The sequence below is a fragment of the Mesoplodon mirus genome (genome assembly GCF_964341445.2).
Source record: "Mesoplodon mirus genome assembly, chromosome: 2".
NCBI lineage: Eukaryota > Metazoa > Chordata > Mammalia > Artiodactyla > Ziphiidae > Mesoplodon > Mesoplodon mirus.
In genome coordinates this window covers 225,357,720-225,379,806 of record NC_138977.1, presented here as the reverse complement: position 1 = coordinate 225,379,806, position 22,087 = coordinate 225,357,720, and the positions used below count along the sequence as shown (strand labels likewise).

The following is a 22,087-nucleotide window of genomic DNA, read 5'->3' as shown; positions in this document are numbered from 1 at the left end:
TCCTTCTCAAACTCTTCCCAAAAACTGCAGAGGAAGGAAAACTCCCAAACTCATTCTATGAGGCTGCCATCACCCTGATACCAAAACCAGACAAACATAGTACAAAAAAAGAAAATTACAGACCAATATTACTGATGAATATAGATGCAAAAATCCTCAACAAAATACTAGCAAACAGAATCCAACAGCATGTTAAAAGGATCATACACCATGATCAAGTGGGATTTATCCCAGGGATGCAAGGATTCTTCAATATATGCAAATCAATCAATGTGATAAACCATATTAGCAAATTGAAGACTAAAAACCATATGATCATCTCAATAGATGCAGAAAAAGCTTATGACAAAATTCCACACCCATTTATGATAAAAAACTCTCCGGAAAGTGGGCATAGAGGGAACCTACCTCAACATAATGAAGGCCATATACGACAACCCACAGCAAACATCATTCTCAATGGTGAAAAACTGAAACCATTTCCTCTAAGATCACGAACAAGAAAAGGATGTCCACTCTTGCCACTATTATTCAACACAGTTTTGGTAGTCCTAGCCATGGCAATCAGAGAAGAAAAAGAAATAAAAGGAATACAAATTGCAAAAGAAGAAGTAAAACTGTCCCTGTTTGCAGATGACATGATACTATACATAGAGAATCCTAAAGACTCTTCCAGAAAACTACTAGAGCTAATCAATGAATTTGGTAAAGTTGTGGGATACAAAATTAATGCACAGAAATCTCTTGCATTCCTATACACAAGTGATGAAAAATCTGAAAGAAAAATTAAGGAAACACTCCCATTTACCACTGCAAAAAAGAGAATAAAATACCCAGGAATAAACCTACCTAAGGAGACAAAAGACCTGTATGCAGAAAACTATAAGACACTGATGAAAGAAATTAAAGATGATACAAACAGATGGAGAGATATACCATGTTCTTCGATTGCAAGAATCCACATTGTGAAAATGACTCTACTACCCAAAGTAATCTACAGATTCAATGCAATCCCTATTAAACTACCAATGACATTTTTCACAGAACTAGAACAAAAAATTTCACAATTTGTATGGAAACACAAAGTAGTCTTGAAAAAGAAAAACCGAGCTGTAGGAATCAGGCTCCCTGACTTCAGACTCTACTACAAAGCTACAGTAATCAAAACAGTATGGTACTGGCACAAAAACAGAAATGTGCATCAGTGGAACAGCATAGAAATCCCAGAGCTAAGCCCACGCACATATGGTCACCTTATTTTTGATAAAGGAACAAGAATATACAGTGGAGAAAAGACAGCCTCTTCAGTAAGTGGTGCTGGGAAAACTGGACAGCTACATGTAAAAGAATGAAATTAGAACACTCTCTAACATGATACACAAAAATAAACTCCAAATGGATTAAAGACCTAAATGTAAGGCCAGACACTATAAAACTCTTAGATGAAAACATAGGCAGAACACTCTATCACCTAAATCACAGCAAAATCCTTTTTGACCCACCTCCTAGAGAAATGGAAATAAAAACAAAAATAAACAAATGAGACCTAATGAAACTTAAAAGCTTTTGCACAGCAAAGGAAACCATAAACAAGATGAAAAGACAGTCCTCAGAATGGGAGAAAATAGTTGCCAATGAAGCAACTGACAAAGGATTAATCTCCAAAGTATACAAGCAGCTTGTGCAGCTCAATATCAAAAAAACAAACAACCCGATCCAAAAATGGTCAGAAGACCTAAATAGACATTTCTCCAAAGAAGACATACAGATAGCCAACAAACACATGAAAGAGTGCCCAACATCACTAATCATTAGAGAAATGGAAATCAATACTACAATGAGGTATCACCTCACACCAGTTAAAATGGGCATCAGAAAATTTTCAAACACCAAATGCTAGAGAGGGTGTGGACACAAGGGAACCCTCTTGCACTGTTGGTGGGAATGTAAATTGATACAGGCACTATGGAGAACAGTATGAAGGTTCCATAAAAAAACTAAAAATAGAACTACCATACGACCCAGCAATCCCACTACTGGGCATATACCCAGAGAAAACCATAATTTAAAGAGACACATGCACCCCAATGTTCATTGCAGCACTATTTACAATAGCCAGGTCATGGAAGCAACCTAAATGCCCATCAACAGGCAAATGGATAAAGATGATGTGGTACATATATACAATGGAATATTACTCAGCCATAAAAAGGAATGAAATTTGGTCACTTTTAGAGACGTGGATGGATCTAGAGTCTGTCATATAGAGTGAAGTAAGTCAGAAAGAGAAAAATATCATATACTATCGCATATATGTGGAACCTAGAAAAATGCTACAGATGAACCGGTTTGCAGGGCAGAAATAGAGACACAGATGTAGAGAACAAATGTATGGACACCAAGGGGGGAAAGTGGCAGTGGGGGGGGATGAATTGGGAGATTGGGATTGACATGTATACACTAATATTTATAAAAATAGATAACTAATAAGAACGTGCTGTATAAAAATAAATAAAGTTAAAAAAAAAACCCACCTGGCTCTCCATCTCTTACTCTGGAGGAAAACTCAACAGACTTGCAAATCTCCTTAATAGGCTTGCAAAACCCAACACTGATGCTTCCCATCGCCTGCTGTTACAGAATGCAAGTTCGTGTGCATGACCCACAGTTAGGCCAAACAGTACCGAAACATAGGGATCTAGTGCAGAGAAAGGTTTATTGCAGGGTTATGCAAGGAGACGGTGGCTCATGCCCCCAAAAAGCCCAGCCTCCCCAAAGGGTTTCAGCAAAGCCTTTTCAAAGGCAACCTGAGGGAGGGGCGTGGTTGGTTGTTGCAGATTTCCTGGTGTTGGAATCCTTTGTTCTTGTAGCTGTCCGCATAGGTTAGGTCACGATGTTCCTGTAAACCTCCAACAAGACAAATGTTTGTGTCTGTTCTGCAACTTTTCATCTCTATATGAACAGAAAAGTATTATACCCTTAAAGATCAGAGCCTCGAGAATAGGCTTTCCTGTCTATTTCAGGCTATAGGCAACATTCTTAACTCAGAGCAAAAGCAATGGAATACAAAGGTTAAAGGAAAAGAAACGTTGCTGATATGGAGTCAGATTCGTTCTTCCCTATTACACGGCGCCCACTAGAATCATCGGAGATTCTGGTTTGGGTTCCAGTGCCCACGTGTGTGGATTGTGGTTAGACTCCGCAGGCGGTGGTGAAGTGTATAACCTGGGTGCAGAACCACAGCTGTCTTTGCTTTCACCTCTGCTCCCGGCCTGCCTTCTCATACCCTCGTGCCCCCTCCCTCACACTGTGTGCACTGTGTCCCCGATCCTTCCTCACACTTCCCTCTACTGGCCCCCACGGCCGGCTCCTGTGGTCATTTGGGTCATGGTTTAAATACCTCCTCCCTGAGGAGCCTTCCTGACCACCCCGGTCCTCCTTGACCCTGTGGCCATGATTCTTTTTGATCACAGCACTTACCTGATACTTTGTAGCTGGTTTGTTAATTATCTGACTCCTTCAATAATGAAGTCTCATGGTGGCAGGATCTTATCATTTTTATTTTCTTCTGAGCATTCCCTGGAGGCATAGTAGTTGCTCATTAAATGTAGGAGGCAGGAAGAAGGAAGAAGAGAAAGGGATTTTGGATTGGTCTCCTGGGAAATGGACCAACGCTTGTCAGGGCGACCAAAAGATGAAATCTGCAACCACGGGTTGGTGGCCGTGTTCTGAGGTTGAGGGCATGTGTGGACAGGGCTGGACTGATTTGGACTGAAATCCAACTCTGCCACTCACTCATTCACTGCATAAACCTGAGCAGGAAACCCTTGGCCCTTTGAACTTTGATTTTCCAACCCTAAAATACAAAACAATTACGAGTATGTCGCAGGGTTGGTGTGAAGATCTATGGCGATCCAATAAACACTCGCTGTTTATTACAAGTAGTGATGCTGACCCTCAGGTGTCACCCTGCCCCCTCCCCTCTTCCTGCTGCTTTCCCTCTCAAAGTGCCAAATAGGGTTCTTTTTACTCTAGTGAGGTTGGGAGCCATTAGCGACACACTTGATTATTTCAAACAACTTCCTCCAGGGAGGAAGAGCCTCGCTTTCTTCCTCTCTTCCATCCCATCCAGAAAGCAGCTCCACTATCCAACACATGGGCCTCGTGCTGTTATGAAAACTCAAAATCAACAGCAACCAGAGAGGTGTGGGGTGGAGCCCGCCAGCTGGGGTGGGCCCTCTTGGATACAGACATGCTTGTTTTGCACCTAACATGGGCTGCTGGGCCCAGAATTTAAACTTGTGCTGAGGCACAGCGGGCGGAGAAGAGTTCAGAAAACAAAACAGTGGAGGTGCCAGATAGCTCACATTTGCTTTTGTTTCCTCTTGGAAATAAGACCAAAGCTTCATTGTGGTATCAGGTGCTCAAAAGAAACAAATCAAACCGAACCAAAACAAAAACAGAACTAACTTCTGAGGGGAGACCACATACAGTTGAACTGAGATTATAGAAATATTATAAGTGCACTTTGTAACATTTCTATTCCCTTGGGGTACCGTGCATCTGTTCACATCGGCCTTTCCCTAATCCTGAGTGACTCCTGAGGAAAGCTGGTGCAGACCCAGGTCTAAGTCTCTGTCGGAGGCTCCTTCTCCCTGCCTCAATGGGGGTCTTCAGGCAGACACATATTTGCTTGCCCAAGACCCCGACTGCCTTAAGGTGACAGCCCATTTCTTTGGAATGCTGCTGGGATTTTCCTGAGGTACTGGGTTCTGGCCGGGCCCTGTCTGGAGTGTGAGCAGAGGGTGGGCGCTGGGAGGTGTCTCTGCAGATCAGTCTTCATGGCGACATTGACTCTCCTGGTTCACATGGCCCAGTGCCTTTCCAAACACTGGGGACGTTTTCCCTTCACTGGGAAAACTCTTCTGATTTCTTTCTCTTTTCTTCTATTTTTCCTTTGAATCTCGTCTTTGAAGTTGAATAATGGTGCAATCTTTTTTTCTTTTATGTTTATAACCAGACAGAATACAAGTTCAGCCACTGTGTTGTTTCCATATTGTAAATCGGTAGCTGTGTTATAGTTCCTCAGAGGAGAAGAGATGTCTTCGTATCCATGCCTCTATCCCACCTTCTTGTATATTCCTGGAAAATTCTGCATATTCTCAAGCCTGAGAAATCTTCGGTGGCTCCACTGGAGTATTGAGCAAGGGAGGACAGGCCCAGGTGGGGGAGACTGATAGAAACATGGTGGGGTCTTGGCTGGGGATCCCAGGGAGCCCACTGCAACTCCATGATTGAAGGACACCGAGTCACCTGTCTGCTTGTGCTGAATGAAGGCAGGGGAGCTGGTTACAGTCCAGGGGTTCCAGACAGTATGTGTGGCAGCTGCTCAGATGCATCCCCATGCAACAAGCACCCCCATGAAACATTTTTGTGTGCCAGCCTCTTGGCTAACCCATAGGCCTGAGAGTCTCATGGGGATTTCAGAGTTATTGCAAAAAGGTATACACTAGTTTTGAAAAAACACAGACCACTTTTAAGTGTGTCATCTGTAAACATCCTTGTGATGAGCAATATGTACTTTCATTAAAAAAAATTCCAGACTCGTAGTCATTTTTAGCCACTGTGTACTTTCTTAAAGGACACTAGACAGCCATTACTGTTATGTTGTTGTCCATTACATGTTCTGACCTTGGGAAGGGCTAATTCCTTCATTAGGAAGGATGCAGAGGCTGAGCATCCCTGATGGAGGCCACAATTGTGAGTGAAAGCTCCTGCTCTCCAAGCGTTTCAGCAATAGTGGGAGATTTCCTTGTCTTCAGAGGCACCAGAAACCTAGTGTGGAGATTTTTTGTGGATGGGATGACCTCACACCCAGGGCCCTGCCCCCAGAGCGACACTGAAACACATTTTCGTGCCACAGTGTCCCTACCCCAGTAAACTATGCCTCTTTATTGCTAAACGCAGCATGCAAAGGAGTCACTGACCATAAAGACTATTAGATGTTAGCCTTGAACTTCATGCCCATATTTAACTGTTTGTTGATTTCAGTACAACTGTGCATGGTGTGTGTGTCCACTGAGCCCTGCTGTGTTTGTAACAGACTGGGCTTAGATTCAGGGTGGATAACAGAGAGTGAACTAAGCCCACCATGATGTTTCTCTAGAAATGTGCAACGTCTGTACCTTCTGAAATTAATCCTCTTTCCACTTTTTTGTTTTTCCAGATAACTTGTTCAAACCGAAAGAAAGGTACATTTCAGAGAAGGAGATGCACATGCGATCTAAAAGGTACTTGGTTATATTGTGTGAGGTCAAAAAAAGTGGGGGAGGAGGGAGGAGGGATGGCTTGATGGATCCAGGCACTGTCCAGCTGGGCCACTATTTCTAGGTCACGATTAAGCTCTGAGGTCTTCTTGGCCGTGGATTTGAAAAGCTGGCTGGAAGAAGTGAAGTTGTTGAATTGCGCCTCTGAATGCTAATGTCATTCTTGGAAAAACCTTAGGAAAGTGGTGGGTCTTGGATTCTGAACCAGTCCTGTAATTGGTCTCTAAGAGATCCCCAGCCTCGTAGCAGGAATGCTTCTGCACTTTCCCATCGTTTCTCTGGGCAGGTGCTGTTTGTCACTGTGCACCTCCTCAGGTAATTTTATGAGGAGGAGAGAAGCTAGGTCTCCTGAGGGCCTTGACGGTGGCAGAGCCTGGAGAAAAGCATCCAGACTTGGAGGCCGATGGTGCATGGGTCCGGCAAAGCCACAGAGGGCCACGAGCCGGCCTTTTTGGCACTGCATCCCCGGCGGGCTTGGCGGCCCTGCTGCCCGCAAACTCTCCCTGTCCTGCTTGGCTGGTTGCTATTCTAGACACCCACTCGTTCTCACCAACACACAAAGGCTGCCATTCTTTCTGAGACCTGGCCTCCCAACCCAAATGTAATAACTTGACAGAGTTTGCCAAGTTCATCCAAGTAAAATGCCATTAGCTTATAATAAAGTATCTAACACTGGGAGGACCTATAACAATTAAACCAAATTGATGGTACAACTTAGAGAAACCATTAAAATAGGAAGAATACATTTCTCCCCACTCCAGGCGCAAAATCTCTGCTTTCCCATGATTATATTGTTTCCATGACAATTAGCCAACTTTGATTATCTGCAGGGAACCTCTTTGTAAATAAAAAAGTAAAAGTGAGGAGGAAGGGGACCACCCCATTAATGACCCAATGTGCAGCTTTCTAACTGGGGTTTTTAAAGGGCCACTGGGTTTCAAGACCTGCCGTTTCAGAAGTGCAAAGTTGTGTATACCTCATGCCAAAAATATTCCTTTTTCAATTTGGTGGAAAATTCAGCCAAATCTTCCCCTCCTGGTCCCTAAGTCCAGAGCTGCTATTATGGAGACTTGAAATTATAATGTAGATCTCAAAGCAGCCTTCGTGGACAGAGTATCACCATATCATTTTACTGAAGAGGAAACTGAGGCTCTGAGAGGACCGGTGAGCAGAGTGATGCTGTTCCCCACATCATGGCTTCCCTGGCTGGAAGCCAGGTCTCCTCAGATGTGGTCAGTAACGGGACTTCCGCTCTGCTCTGTGGGCTCTGCCCTGGGTGGGCTAAGACCCCGGTTCTCAGACTTCACGCACCCACAGAATCACACTGGAGCTTCCTTTTCTTTTGTATTCTTTGTTATTAGTTATATTATTAAATTACATTTTCATTAAAAAAATTCAAACAGAGGAGAGAGAGCTGAAGTCCCTCATGACTGACCGTCCCTGCTCCTGCCCCACCTCCCAGCCTTGTACTTTCTCCAGAGACACCACAGTTATCTGCATCCTATATATCATTCCGGGCCTTTCTCTCTGCCTAAAAATAGACGTTTATTTGTACATCTATTTACATGTACAAATTAGATAACTATTTAGTATCTAATTAGATAACTATTATTAGTTATCTAATTCTTAACCATAAATGGGATCATGCTATATATAATATTATCTTTCTGTAGCTTGCTTCTTTTACTTTGTGTCTGTGAGGTCTTTTTCTATGTCAGAAGACATGGATGATTTTCCTCATTGATGCAGAGTGGTCCATTGTACAAATGTGCCATTATTTATTGAGGATGTTAAGAAAATACTGCAGCAGAAGCTCCAGGGCTGAGGCCTAGGAATTTTTGTCCTAAACTCCCCACAAGATCAGATGGTCAAGATCGGGAAGATGCGTGTCTATGGATCCAGAAGGATTTCCACTGTGGAGCTTTGGGACATGTCAGATTGCCTACTGACCCTGACAGACTTCTCCTGGTCCCCTCTAGAATTGCTCTTTGATTTGGCAATCGTGTGTTCATTTAGATCATGTTGATGCCCTCAGTGTGCCAGGCACTGTGCCATGTGCAAGCAATTCCCAGGTCACTCTACACTACATGATTGGGGAACAGTGTTGCATGAAGTCAGACAGACCGAGGCTGGACTCCCAGCCCCTCATTCACCAGCCGAGGGATGTCACTGGCCTCCTGACCTTGCTGGGGATGGGTTCCTCACTCCCATAACAGCAGGACACTGGACGGTGTCTCTTCCAACTGTCGTGAGGGCTACCCGGGAAAATTCATGTCAGGTGATTAGCCTAGTAAGGAACTCTCTTGCACTGTTGGTGGGAATGTAAATTGGTGCAGCCACTATGGAGAACAGTATGGAGGTTCCTTAAAAAACTAAAAATAAAACTACCATATGATCCTGCAATCCCACTTCTGAGCATATATTGAGAGAAAACCATAATTCGAAAAGATACATGTACCCCAATGTTCATAGCAGCTCTATTCACAGTAGCCAGGATATGGAAGCAACCTCAGTGTCCATTGACAGATGAATGGATAAAGAAGATGTGGTCTACATATACAATGGAATATTACTCAGCCATAAAAAAGAATGAAATAATGCCATTTGTAGCAACATGGATGGACCTAGAGATGATCATACTAAGTGAAGTAGGTCAGACAGAGAAAGACAGATGTCATATGATATCAATGATATGTGGAATCTAAAAAAATAATGATAGAAATGAACTTATTTGCAAAACAGAAAGACCCACAGACATAGAAAACAAACTTATGGTTACCAAAGGGGAAAGGCGGGAAGGGTAAATTAGGAGTTTGGGATTAACGTGTACACACTATTATATATAAAATAGATAACCAACAGAGACCTACTATATAGCACAGGGAACTAGAATCAATACTTTCTAATAACCTATAAAGGAAAAGAATCTGAAAAATAATATATATGTATATGTATAACTGAATCACTGCTGTACACCTGAAACTGACATAACATTGTAAATCAGCTATATTTCAAAAAAAATAGATAAAACTTTTTAAAAGGTAAATTCATAAAAAGATTATTAGCCTAGTGCCCTATAACCAAGACAATGTCACCTGCTAATATTGTCATCATCAATACTTGTATTGTTTGTAATTATTATTTTAAGAGGGCAACATGTTAAACAAATTTTGTCTGGCTTTCAAACATGAGAGAAAATAAAACAAGAGATGTTAAGCCAAGTGCCACGTGTACAGCACCCCAAAAGCTCAGGCTACAGTGTCTCCTCTGTGTCTGTGGATTCCAGCAGAAATCTTGTTTGGCATCAGTACATAAACAATTTCTGTAGGGAAGTAAGAAGAAAGGGCCCAGAAGAAGGATCCCTCAGGCCCTGCTTGTATCTTGGAAGCTCCTAATTTTACACCAGGACAAGAACATAATATCAATACATATGCCTGAGAGGTATTTGGAAACAGCTTAATTAGGAATGCAGTAGGTAAAGAGGCAAACACACACATATTTTATGTGTGTGTCATTCCAGTACAATTCCTGCTACTTCCATTGATTCGCTTCTCCTTTTCTAAGTCATAGGGAGACAAAAACTCAGTGGCAAAAAGGTATCTGGTCAAAGGTAAGTTTACACTCAGAGTGGCAAAGCGGTAGGTCTAGAATCTCTCATTTTACAAGCACGTGGTTAATTATCGTAGAAGATGGAGAGACAAGAAAAGTGACTTCTGATTATACAACCGGCCTCTCCAGCTTTGCCCTGGGTGGGGCTCCATCTGCTGCGTGGCCCCTGCCTGGGCAGTCCCATCTGGAGATGGTCAGGGGAGCCCCGGGTCTTGGGTCTCACAGATGCGAGGTGGCCCATATGCAGCTGATCGTCCCTTTGAAATGGAAGAGCCTGCTGACAAGAGAGGACACAGATCCACAGCAGACACACGCTATCTCGCTACCATTCAGAATGTTTTCTGAATCTGTTTCAGAATCTATAATAACTTGCCGGAAGTTAGAAAGAAAAAAGAAGAACAAAAGAAAAGGGTGATCTTACAGAGTAACAGACTCCGGGCCGAAGTCTTCAAAAAGGTAATGGCCCGGCCGCCAGCAGGTGTGACGTGTGTGTGGTGCCCAGATGCTGACTCTGAACTTGACTTCTTTGTCTCTAATTCCCTAGCAATTACTGGACCAGCTCCTTCAAAGGAATGCAGTCTAACCACAGGCTGCCCTGCTGACCCTCTACCTGGACCTGGGATGACTTCAAACGCTGGATAAGCCATTAAACTTAGCATTATCTTCATGACGTGAAACACTTATTTTGCTTTTGATTTTTTTTTTTCATAAAGGAAAGCATAGCTTCCTGAATTGCTGACCCAAACCAAGCAGAAACAATAACCCTTGAGGAAATGGATCATCAGACTGCAGGGGGGTAATCAACTCAACTGAACGCACTCGATACAGTCCATTCATTTTTTTTTTTTTTTACTTCTGAATTTTATCTTTTGCTTCTGGTTTTTCCCCCTACCATTTCCACTCAGGCAGAAAGGTCTTCTGTGCTCAAGTGGGCTTAGATCCCTGGGAGCTGGGTTTTTTTTTTTTTTTTTCATCGAATTTCTAGGACCTAAAATACATCTCTTTCAAAATACCAATCTCAACTTCCAAATTTGGGGATATCACACAGTGTGTTTGAAACCTCTCTGGGTGTGTGTGCCATGTAATACTGAAGGCAGACTTTGGAACTAGGCGGGCGCTCTGCCAGAGGCTGGGGACAAGTGACCTGTTTCTTGGTGACCTGGGGTGATCAGAGCAGCCCTTACTTCTCCCACCCTACTCCCAGGACCTGCCTTCGTTTAGCAAAAGAGCCTATTTCCGTGGAAGCCCTGAGGGCAGAATTGGCTGGAAAAAGTTGTAGGTAACTTCAGTGTTTGCTGTAAACCGTCCAGTCCCCCCCCCAAAAAGAGCTGTGTTGCTGAAAATGGCCTGATGGCTCCAACTCTAACGTTTGTTCCTCCACACAATTACAATGTCCATTATTTATAAATATGCGTTTGGGGAGTGAAGAGCAATAGTTTTATCAAAAATGGAAATAAATGCAATGATTACAAAACTTAAAGTACTGCTCTATTCCGTGTTCTGTGTTATGAACCAAGCAGCCAATATAGATGGTGCTCAGAGAGAAATGTCACCAAGGTCCAGTGGGGACCTCTGACCGCCTGTGTCACCACCTTCTGACCATCACAGCCCCCAGGTCAGGGCCCTTGTTGTGCCCGATGCCTGGGGAGAAGGTTTTTCCCAGAGAGTTGGCCTGAGAGGTGTCGGGATGCTGTTGAGAGCAAGGTTAGGATCCTGAAGTCCCCACATCTCACTACGAATCTCCCCGGGAATGAGAAGGCAGTTTAGGGGATTAGGCAGGAGCCCTGGTGACACTTCTGTCCCTTTCCCTCCTCCCATGGCTGCATACACCATCCCCTCTTCCTGGAATGCCTTTCCTCTGCGTATCTGCTAGAAAATTATTTGAAAGCTCAGCCTCTGAGTTCTCTCCTGTCACGTCTCCTCTGCCCTGCCCTCAATATGGATGGGCACTTCACTCTGGGTGCACGTGGCATCAGAACCTGTGCAGCGTTGCCCAGCAAGATGATCTGACCGTGCCACCATGAGTGGAGACTCTGGATTCACGTCTTGGCTGCGCTGCTCCCTGGTCTGTGGCTGTAGGCACGGGTATCAGTCTGGACCCCCTCAGGAGAGAGGAACCTCACAGCGACGTGAACAGGGAAGTTCAAGGTACATGGTTATAAAACATAACAGAGGATTGGAGTGATGCGGGATTGGCTACTGAGCGGTAAAGAGAGCTCAAAAGAATACAGGTGGGAAGAGCAGGTAAAGGAGCAGTGCTGCCCTGAGGACAAGTACTGCCCAGGCTCCTGGGCGAAGATCTAGATATCGTTGGAAACTGTCTCCTTGGAGGCACGCTGCTACAGCACCACCTGAGGGAGATGCTGGGGTAGGCAGCTGGCCACCGAGGGCCGCCGGTAGCTTGACCTGCAGGAACTGGGGGGGTGGATGGGGGGGTGCACGTTTGCAGGGACCTTGAGCCACTGTCCCTGGTGTGGGAAGCCATGCCCTTCTCCTCCTGCAGTGTCTCTCCCGCTCCCTCTACTGGCAAAGCATGGCAGTGTGCCAGCAGGTAGAGGGGAAACATTGCAAGGGCCTGCATCCATTTTAACAGAGAAGGCAAAAAGGGTGCCTTTGGAGGTGTGGGATGATAAACTGACTGGTGTGCCCAGTTATTTAACTTTGCCTCAGTTTACTTATCTATCAAACGGAGATAGGTTTGTTATAGGAATGGAATAAGCCAGTGTGAGTTGAGTGCTTCGAAGGGTACCTGGCCCAAAGCAAATAGCCTGAGTGTGTCCTGTCATAGGTACATAGATGTGGAAGTAGAGTGTCCTGATAAACCCCGAGCACAGAGGCAGCCGTTGTTCATTCTCATAACCCCTCAGCTTGGCACTGAGAAGATGCACCAAAAAGACTGTTGAATTTGTAGACGTTGCTACAGCAAAAATCAGTTGTACAAACAGGATGCTTTGCAAACGTGTTGTCTCTCAAGCTCTTCTCACTCTTAGAAACAATTTCAGTAGCTTGGTTAGGCTTGCCCTTAAGCTTAATTCGGCTTTTGTGAAATTACTAGGCCTCTTCCGGATTTTTTTTTCGTCGAATCTGATATTAGTTTAGGGCAGTCTTTCTTAGGTAGCTGTCCTGCCACACCTTTTTCTTATGTTTCTTTAATATCTTCAGAGAGTTTCCAAAGCTTTTCCCTAAACCAATACTTTAAATTCAGGGCCCACCACTTCTAGACAGTTCTGTGACACTTTCTGAAAAGTGGATTTATGTGAGCTAACATCTAAATATCTCAGAATGCCTCGATGGAGCCAGCTTTCAACAATGACCGTGAAGGGCTTCCCCCCTCTTTGCAAACCTGATGTCAAGTGTTTAAATCAAAAGAATAAATCAAAGCCCACCTGAGATTAAATGCCACTGAATAATGTATTTCTTAGGATGGTCTTAGCTAAGGTGCCTGAAGTAAGTAGTGGGTAGGAATATACGATGTCTGGCTTGAGCCGGGCTTCCCTCTGGACAGCCAGCTCAGGACAAGGCTGCAAATTAAAGTTTTGGTTTCTGCTCAACTGACTTCTTCTCTATTATTGTAGTCGTTGTTTTTTTGTGTTTGAATGCTGACGAGTGAATTTCAGGTATCCAGCATTTCTTTTCTGTTGTAATGAGGTTGTAACAGAAATATAATAATGTTATAATAAATACGGAAGTAAAGGTTTGAATCATAATAGCTGTCCCTATAGCTCTGTCAGGAATTGATCACCCATGTGCTGGATTCTCTTATTACAATCAGACTTCGGGAAAGACGAGGGTTTTGAAATTCTAAGTAGAGTTTATCATTGTAACTTCAATAATCAAATTCTGTCCTAGAGCTGATTTCTTTACCACTAAGTTTGTTTGGGTTCTGGCATGGAGCAATCCTTCAATGATAATGCAAGTAGCAGGACTTAAAGTTTTGTAGCTGGTATTTGTGAGCTCGGACCAGGCAACACTTGGAATCATTTGAGATGGACAGACCAGAGGGTCCCAGCACCAGCCTGCCTTGCTGTGGTCTCCATGACTTCACGTCGAAGGAGAAATGCCTATTTTGGTGACTTGTCCTCTCTGCCAGCTGGTAATGGAATAATGGAAAAACAATTGTCTGGGGTTTTTTTAGCCAGTGTCCATTGCCAATCCAACTTCCTGGAAGCTGTGTGCTCCCTGGGTGAGTCAGCAAATGCTTGCTCAGATGAAACAAGGCTCATTGAAAGAACTATTTGTGAAACAACCAATTGCTGAAGAGTGTTTGAAAATCCTATTCCCTCAGAAGTCCTCCCACGTCAGCACTTGTCGGTATAAAAGTTGGAGGCCATGGACCTGGTCTCCAACCATATCAAGTGGCCAACAGTCTGAGCATGAGGCAGATCAGATGCAGAACAAGAGGAAGGGGATGTGCGGCCACCTCACCCCACTGGAGGGTCTCTGACAGCAGGGACAGGCGGGTTCTGGGTTAAGGAAGTAAGAGCGTGATGGCAAAAACAAAAAGGATCCACTGTGGGTTTGTGTGAGAGTGTGGGCATGTGCATTAAAAGCAAAGGAAATGATCTGTGAAGTGATTAAAATGAGTCTATCAGCAGACGGTTCTCCGTTACAGAGTTCATTGTATTTGTACTTTCATCAATACTTGATAATGACCCATGAACGTCTAGCTAAATAGAAACCTTTTGGAATCGGCTGTCCCGGAGCTGAACGAGCCACCCCAAGGGCTGAAACACTTTGGAAGTCGCTCCAGCCTCCTCTGTCCCCCGTGGACACGATGTCCCCCACTTCTCTGGAGAGCAGGCTGTCAGAAACTTCCCTGAGAATCCACAGCCCGTCTCCCCACCATCGGGCTGCTGGTCTGGGAGAGGCGGGCTCCTCCAAGCAGATGTTTTCTCCACATGGAGCATAGTGACGATATTGGCACGTTGCCCCCCAAATGGAGGGTTTCTTTCAAGTCCGTCGGCTGCCTCAGGCAGAGTTCTGATGCTGGGACCCCAAGAGACTGTCTGAGGTAGTTGTCTGGGGTGTGCGTAGGGGGGCAGGCATTGAAATCCTTCCCCTTTCTCTTGCTTCTCTAAGAAGGTTTTCACATCCGCTTCAGGGCTGCTGCTGTTACCTGCCAGACTGCAGCCGGAAACGTGACTTCAAGCAGTGGTCTTTCTCTCAGATCTTCACACCTTGACAAAGGGGTCGGGGGTGGGGAGACTTGCCTTGCCTCTAGGATCTTCAAAAAGGCTGGGTTGTTCTTATCAAAGCTTAAAAGGGAAAAGAAAGAAGTTTTGGGGTCTAACTTGCAGCTGGGGAAAAAAATTAAGAATTTCTTTCAATCTTTTGGATGAGACAACGCCAAGCGTGAAAGACATAGGAAAAATGTCCTGTGGATGACTTTCAGAGCATCCTCCCTTTGTTCAAATAGCTGAACTTTGCTGACATGCCTGAAATGGGGCAACAGCTGTAACTGACATCAGAGGAAAGATATTACAACCGTTACCCATGTTAACTGCATACGACGTGTAATATCTTTTCATCAGAGCCGTTGGGGCCTCCTGCCTTACTTGCCCACGGATGTCAGCAAGAGGGAAATTATAAATCTTTTCACTGCTGCCTATTTATAAAGAAATAAACCCACACTGTGTGTCAAATCCACTGTGGTTCCTAGTGACTGTTGTTATTACACGGATACTGAAGGAATTAGTGATGATGATCCACTTAACGGTTATGTGTTGCCAAATGTGTGCTTACCATTAAAAGCTATTGAGCTCACATACAGAATTTTTGTGTTTGTTTTTGTTTAAAAATATACCTGGAGGCTGGTTAGGCCAGATTTAATTCTTATATGCTGACATAATTATAATTCCAAGTCTTGCTCTCTCAGTTGAAACGTTTATTAAATCAAAATGACAAAATAATCCAGGATATTTTTCTGGGTTTTTGGTAGCCCGTGACATTTCATTAGCAAGGCTAAGCCTACGTCTCTATGATGGATAAGAAAGATTTCTGCATGGATTAAACTGGGGTGTGTAGACATCAATATTTCTAGATGGTGAAATTGATTCTAATTGGTGATATATGCTTTTGCGGAATTTGTTCCAGATTGGGGTGTTTCAACCCTAATTCTCAATTAGCAGTCGAGCAAGATTCCTCTACCTCCCAGCCCCGCCCCACACGAAATGGTCTTGGATTGGTCGACAGTGAGCATCCTCTGAACAGAAAAGAGGAGAGCTTGAACAGAAAACTGCTGAACCCAGGATCCCATCCAAGTGTTTCTACAAATGATAGCTTAGAATTTTTTTTTTTTTCTTGAGTGTTAGCCACATGTCACACAGGGAGACATTTTCCCTCTATCCGTCTTAGGTTCTCAGGGCTCGGTAACAACAAACAGACTAACAAGACCAAGACAAACAAGTTTATTAACATGTAGTGTCATACACACATGGGAGGAACTCAGGGATGAGTAAAACAGAGTCTCAGATCTGCTTTCAGGTCCTCAGATAGCAATGGACCCGTTACTGACTGAATGTTTGTAACCCCACAAACTCACTTTGTGAAGCCTTCACTCCCTATGGCTGTATTTGGAGGTGGAGCATCTATAGCAATAACTACGGCTAAGTGAGGTCACGAGGGTGGGGCCCTGATCCGGCAGGACTAGTGTCCTTATAAGAAGAGATGGCAGAGGGTTGGCACTCTGTGTCTCCGAGGGCACAAGGAAGAGGTCGTGTGAGTACACAACAAGAGAGCGGCCACCTGCAAGCCAAGGGAAGAGACCTTGAAGTGAAACATACCTTGTCGGCACCTTGATCTTGGACTTCTCCGCCTCCAGAAATGTGACAGATGTACGTTAGAAAAGCCCCTCAGTATGTGGTATTTCATATGGCAGCCCAAGTAGACTAAGACACAGGACACTTGCTGTCCTCTGCATCCACGCTGTTCCTTGCCTGTTCTACCGGCATCTGTTACCCAAGTCCATAGCAGGTGAGCTCTCTGAGCTTGAGCTGCGGGTTTGCTCTTGGTGGGTGTCAAGCCAATAGGCACAACCAAGCCAAAGACTGGGAGAAGGAAGGATTTATTATTACTTTCAGCAAGTAAGGAGAACACTGGGGATCCTTCCTAAAGCAGAGTCTCCCAGAGCAGCAAAATTGGGGAAGTTTTAAGCTAAAGGTACATGCATATTCATGAGGGGGCTTGAGCAGAGCAGCATTCAGCCTAGAATTGGGGCAAAGGTCCACAGGGTCCAAGCTTTAGTTGATTGAAGTCAGGAGGGTCAACATCATCATTCTGTCCTGGGGGCCTTTGTTCCTGCAGAACTCAAAGATATATTGTCCTGTATATCCCTTGAGGAGGCACAAGGACTCTGTTTTATCACTGCAGTCTTATTTGGCTGACTTTTCTCTGTCCTGTTCAAGGGCAAGCCTTGCAGCCAGGCTGAGATCACAAAATGGCTTAGGCTAAAATTAGTTCTTTTATGTCAAGAAAGCCATTCCTGGTTCTCTTTCTCCGGGGACCCCTAACCTACCTGCTTACAAGGTAACTCCCCTAGACCCCCAGTCCCTGTGCTCTGCATCCCTTGTCTACAAGGGCACTTTGCTCTCACTGGCATAACTCCCTTGCTAGTTTGCCAACCAGTACCATTAGCTTCCCCGTCTACCCATGGAGCATGCAGGCACTTTGCAACACCTTCCTTCATGCCCCACGGAAAGGTCTGGAAACACGCTGGAGAAACAAAGCCCTTCTGTCCAAACTAGAGGAAGTGGATTTCTCCTCTAAGTCATATTCTAGATTTCCTCTGCCTCTGACATATAGATAGATAATCTCCAAGATCCAGTCTCTTAGGTGGAGCCCTTGCCACGCTAATGAAACCCAAGGAATTCTGAAAATTACCTGCTCCTCCCCCACAGAGCTTGGCTTGCAAGACTGTTGTTGTCTCATGAAAGATATTGAGAGAGTGGGTTTCAGGGCTCAAGTTGCTCCAGGGTCTCTTTTTGTTTTCTGAAATATCGCCATTCCTTTCTTTCCTGGGGGGAAAAGTCTCAAGGCTAATGAACAGACACATTGACAAATCATGCACATTTCACATGGGCGGGTAGGTGGGTAGGCTTCTGACTGGACTGGCTTCTTTTAATAGGAGATGGAGTGGTGGTCTGTGCGTGCATGTGTGTGGGCTAGGGGGCAGAAATAGTTTCTATGTCAGATAAGAATGGACTGTTATGATGTTAAAATCACTCTTAAAAATCCCTAAGTGCTATCTGGAAGGCAGACTAACTTCTCTCCATGCTCTGAAACAGATGGATTGAGCACCAGCTAAAGAAACCGGCATGTTTAGGGGATGTGATACACACAAAAAGTTTCTTTTAAAATTACTAGAGGGGGCTTCCCTGGTGGCGCAGTGGTTGAGAATCTGCCTGCCAATGCAGGGGACACGGGTTTGAGCCCTGGTCTGGGAAGATCCCACATGCTGCGGAGCAACGAAGCCCGTGCGCCACGAGTACTGAGCCTGCACTCTAGAGCCCACGAGCCACAAATACTGAGCCCGCGTGCCACAAAAAAAAACTAGAGGGCTTCCCTGGTGGCGCAGTGGTTGAGAATCTGCCTGCCAATGCAGGGGACACGGGTTCGAGCCCTGGTCTGGGAAGATTCCACATGCCGTGGAGCAACTGGGCCCGAGAGCCACAACTACTGAGCCTGCTGCACGTCTGGAGCTTGTGCTCCACAACAAGAGAGGCGCAACAGTGAGAGGCCCGTGCACTGCGATGAAGAGTGGCCCCCGCTTGCCGCAACTAGAGAAAGCTCACACACAGAAACGAAGACCCAACACAGCCAAAAATTAAAAAAATACATAAGTAAAATTTAAAAAAAAACTACTAGAATCACACTCAGCACAGTGAGGGGAGACCAGAGGTTCCTACCTCCCACCTGGTCCTCCAGCAGGGCAGAGGCCTGGGGCATCACCCCTTGCTGTTTAAATTGTTCCCCCTTCCTCCCCTGAGCTAGCCTCTGAATTAAGAAAAGCCCGGGAGTGTGGTGTGACCCCCGGAATAATCTCCATTTTACATGAGGAAATAGAGTAAGCGAGGGAGGACGGTGTAAGTGGCCCAGGTAATTTCATGTGGGTGGGTTGGGCTGAGACCTGAACCACGCCAACTTCCCTCCAGAATGTTCGAGCTCTTCATGCTGACACCATGCTGCACGTGTGCACATGTGTCTAAGAATGAAAGGTGCAGATGTACTTTGGCATTTCACTAACATTTTAAGTAACATTACTGACAATGAAGAGACCAGGAGGAATAGCTTATCCTTGATGATTTTAGGGTCCCTGGCTGGGCTGGAAAATTAAACTGACAAAGACAGATTAATAGGAGAAAGCAAATTTATTTCAGTTTTCCATGCGATGGGAGCCTTCATTAGGAAATGAACACTTGGGAGTACCTTCAAGATGACGGAGGGGTAAGACATGGAGATCACCTTCCTCCCCACGGATACATCAGAAATACATCTACATGTGGAGCAACTCCTACAGAACACCCACTGAATGCTGGCAGAAGACCTCAGACGTCCCATAAGGCAAGAAACTCCGCATGTACCTGGGTAGGGCAAAAGAAAAAACACAGACAAAAGAATAGGTACGGGACCTGCACCTCTGGGAGGGAGTTGTGAAGGAGGAAAAGTTTCCACGCACTAGGAAGCCCCTTCGCAGGCAGAGACGGGGTGGCATGGGGGGAAACTTCGGAGCCACGGAGGAGAGCGTAGCAACAGGGGTGTGGAGGCCAAAGCAGAGAGATTCCCGCACAGAGGATCGGTGCCGACCGGCACTCACCAGCCCCAGAAGCTTGTCTGCTCACCCGCCAGGGCAGGCAGGGGCTGGGAGCTGAGGCTCGGGCTTCGGAGGTCGGACCCCAGGGAGAGGACTGGGGTTGGCAGCGTGAACACAGCCTGAAGGGGACTAGTGCACCATGGCTAGCTGGGAGGGAGACTGGGAAAAAGTCTGGACCTGCCGAAGAGGCAAGAGACCATTGTTTCGGGGTGCACGAGGAGAGGGGACTCAGAGAGCTGCTTAAAGGAGCTCCAGAGACGGGCGTGAGCCGTGGCTATCAGCGTGGACCCCAGAGACGGGCATGAGACGCTAAGACCACTGCTGCAGCCACAAAGAAGCCTGTGTGCGAGCACAGGTCACTCTCCACACCTCCCCTCCCGGGAGCCTGTGCAGCCCACCACTGCCTGGGTCCCGTGATCCAGGGACAACTTCCCCGGGAGAATGCTTGGTGCGCCTCAGACTGGTGCAATGTCACGCCAGCCTCTGCCACTGCAGGCTTACCCCGCATCCGTACCCCTCCCTCCCCCCTGCCTGAGTGAGCTAGAGCCCCCGAATCAGGTACTCCTTTAACCCCGTCCTGTCTGAGTGAAGAACAGACACCCTCAGGCAACCTACATACAGAGGCAGTTTCAAATCCAAAGCTGAAATCCGGGAGCTGTGCAAACAAAGAGAAAGGGAAATCTCTCCCAGCAGCCTCAGGAGCAGCGGATTAAATCTCCACAGTCAACTTGATGCACCCTTCATCTGTGGAACACCTGAATAGATAACAAATCACCCCAAAACTGAGGCGGTGGACTTTGGGAGCAACTGTAGACTTGGGGTTTAGTTTCTGCGTCTAATTTGTTTCTGTTTTATGTTTATCTTAGTTTAGTATTTAGAGTTTATTATCATTGGTAGATTTGTTTATGGATTTGTTTGCTCTCTTCCTTTTTTTTATATATAGATATATATATTTTTTTCCTTTTTCTCTTTTTGTGAGTATGTATGTGTATCCTTCTTTGTGTGATTTTGTCTGTATAGCTTTTTTTTTTTTTTTTTTTTTTGCGGTACAAGGACCTCTCACTGTTGTGGCCTCTCCCGTTGCAGAGCACAGGCTCTGGACGCGCAGGCTCAGCGGCCATGGCTCACGGGCCCAGCCGCTCCATGGCATGTGGGATCTTCCCGGACCGGGGCATGAACCCACGTCCCCTGCATCAGTAGGCGGACTCTCAACCACTGCGCCACCAGGGAATCCCCGTATAGCTTTGTTTTTACCATTTGTCCTACGGTTCTGTCTGTCTGGGTTTTTTTTTTTTTTTTAAGTATAGTTTTTAGCGATTGATATCATTGGTGGATTTGTTTTTTGGTTTGCTTGCTCCTTTCTTTCTTTTTCTAAATTTCTAATAATTTTTTATTTTGTATTTTAATAACATTATTTTATTTTATTTTTCTTTCTTTCTTCCTTTTTTTCTCCCTTTTCTTCTAAGCCGTGTGGCCGACAGGGTCTTGGTGCTCTGGCCAGGTGTCAGGCCTGTGCCTCTGAGATGGGAGAACCGAGTTCAGGACATTGGTCCACCAGAAACTTCCCGACTCCACGTAATATCAAACAGCAAAAGCTCTCCCAGAGATTTCCATCTCAGTGCTAAGACCCAGCTCCACTCAACAATCAGCAAGCTACAGTGCTGTACACCCTATGCCAAACTAGTAAGACAGGAACACAACCACACCCATTAGCAGAGAGGCTGCCTAAAATCATAATAAGATCACAGACACCCCAAAACACACCACCAGACGCATTCCTGCCCACCAGAAAGACAAGATCTAGCCTCAACCACCAGAACACAGGAAACAGTCCCCTCCACCAGGAAGCCTACACAACCCACTGAACCAAACCTAGCCACTGGGGGCAGACACCAAAAACAACAGGAGCTACGAACCTACAGCCAGTGAAAAGGAGACCCCAAACACAGTAAGTTAAACCAAATGAAAAGACAGAGAAACACACAGCAGATCAAAGAGCAAGGTAAAAACCCAACAGACCAAACAAATGAAGAGGAAATAGGCAGTCTACCTGAAAAAGAATTCAGAGTAATGATAGTAAAGATGATCCAAAATCTTGGAAATAGAATGGAGAAAATACAAGAAACTTTTAACAAGGAACCAGAAGAACTAAAGGGCAAACAAAAAATGATGAACAACACAATAAATGAAAATTAAAAATTCTCTAGAAGGAATCAAGAGCAGAATAACTGAGACAGAGGAATGGATAAGTGACCTGGAAGACAAAATAGTGGAAATAACTACCACAGAGCAGAATAAAGAAAAAAGAATGAAAAGAATTGAGGACCATTTCAGAGACCTCTGA

The 22,087-nt window shown here is 45.2% G+C and overlaps 1 protein-coding gene across 2 annotated transcripts in view; it reads left to right on the top strand.

The window, feature by feature from the left end:
- Positions 1-10,518, top strand: part of LOC309813226 ((E2-independent) E3 ubiquitin-conjugating enzyme FATS) — a gene marked incomplete at both ends in the record, with an annotated part of 240,926 nt that extends 230,408 nt beyond the window's left edge. For both annotated transcript variants that reach the window (XM_082637849.1, XM_082637848.1), the window contains 3 exons: positions 6,227-6,290; positions 10,292-10,391; positions 10,480-10,518. In XM_082637849.1, coding sequence (XP_082493975.1) covers positions 6,227-6,290; positions 10,292-10,391; positions 10,480-10,518 — 203 coding nt within the window. The remainder of the gene's footprint in view (positions 1-6,226; positions 6,291-10,291; positions 10,392-10,479) is intronic.
- Between the last annotated feature and the right edge of the window lie 11,569 nt (positions 10,519-22,087).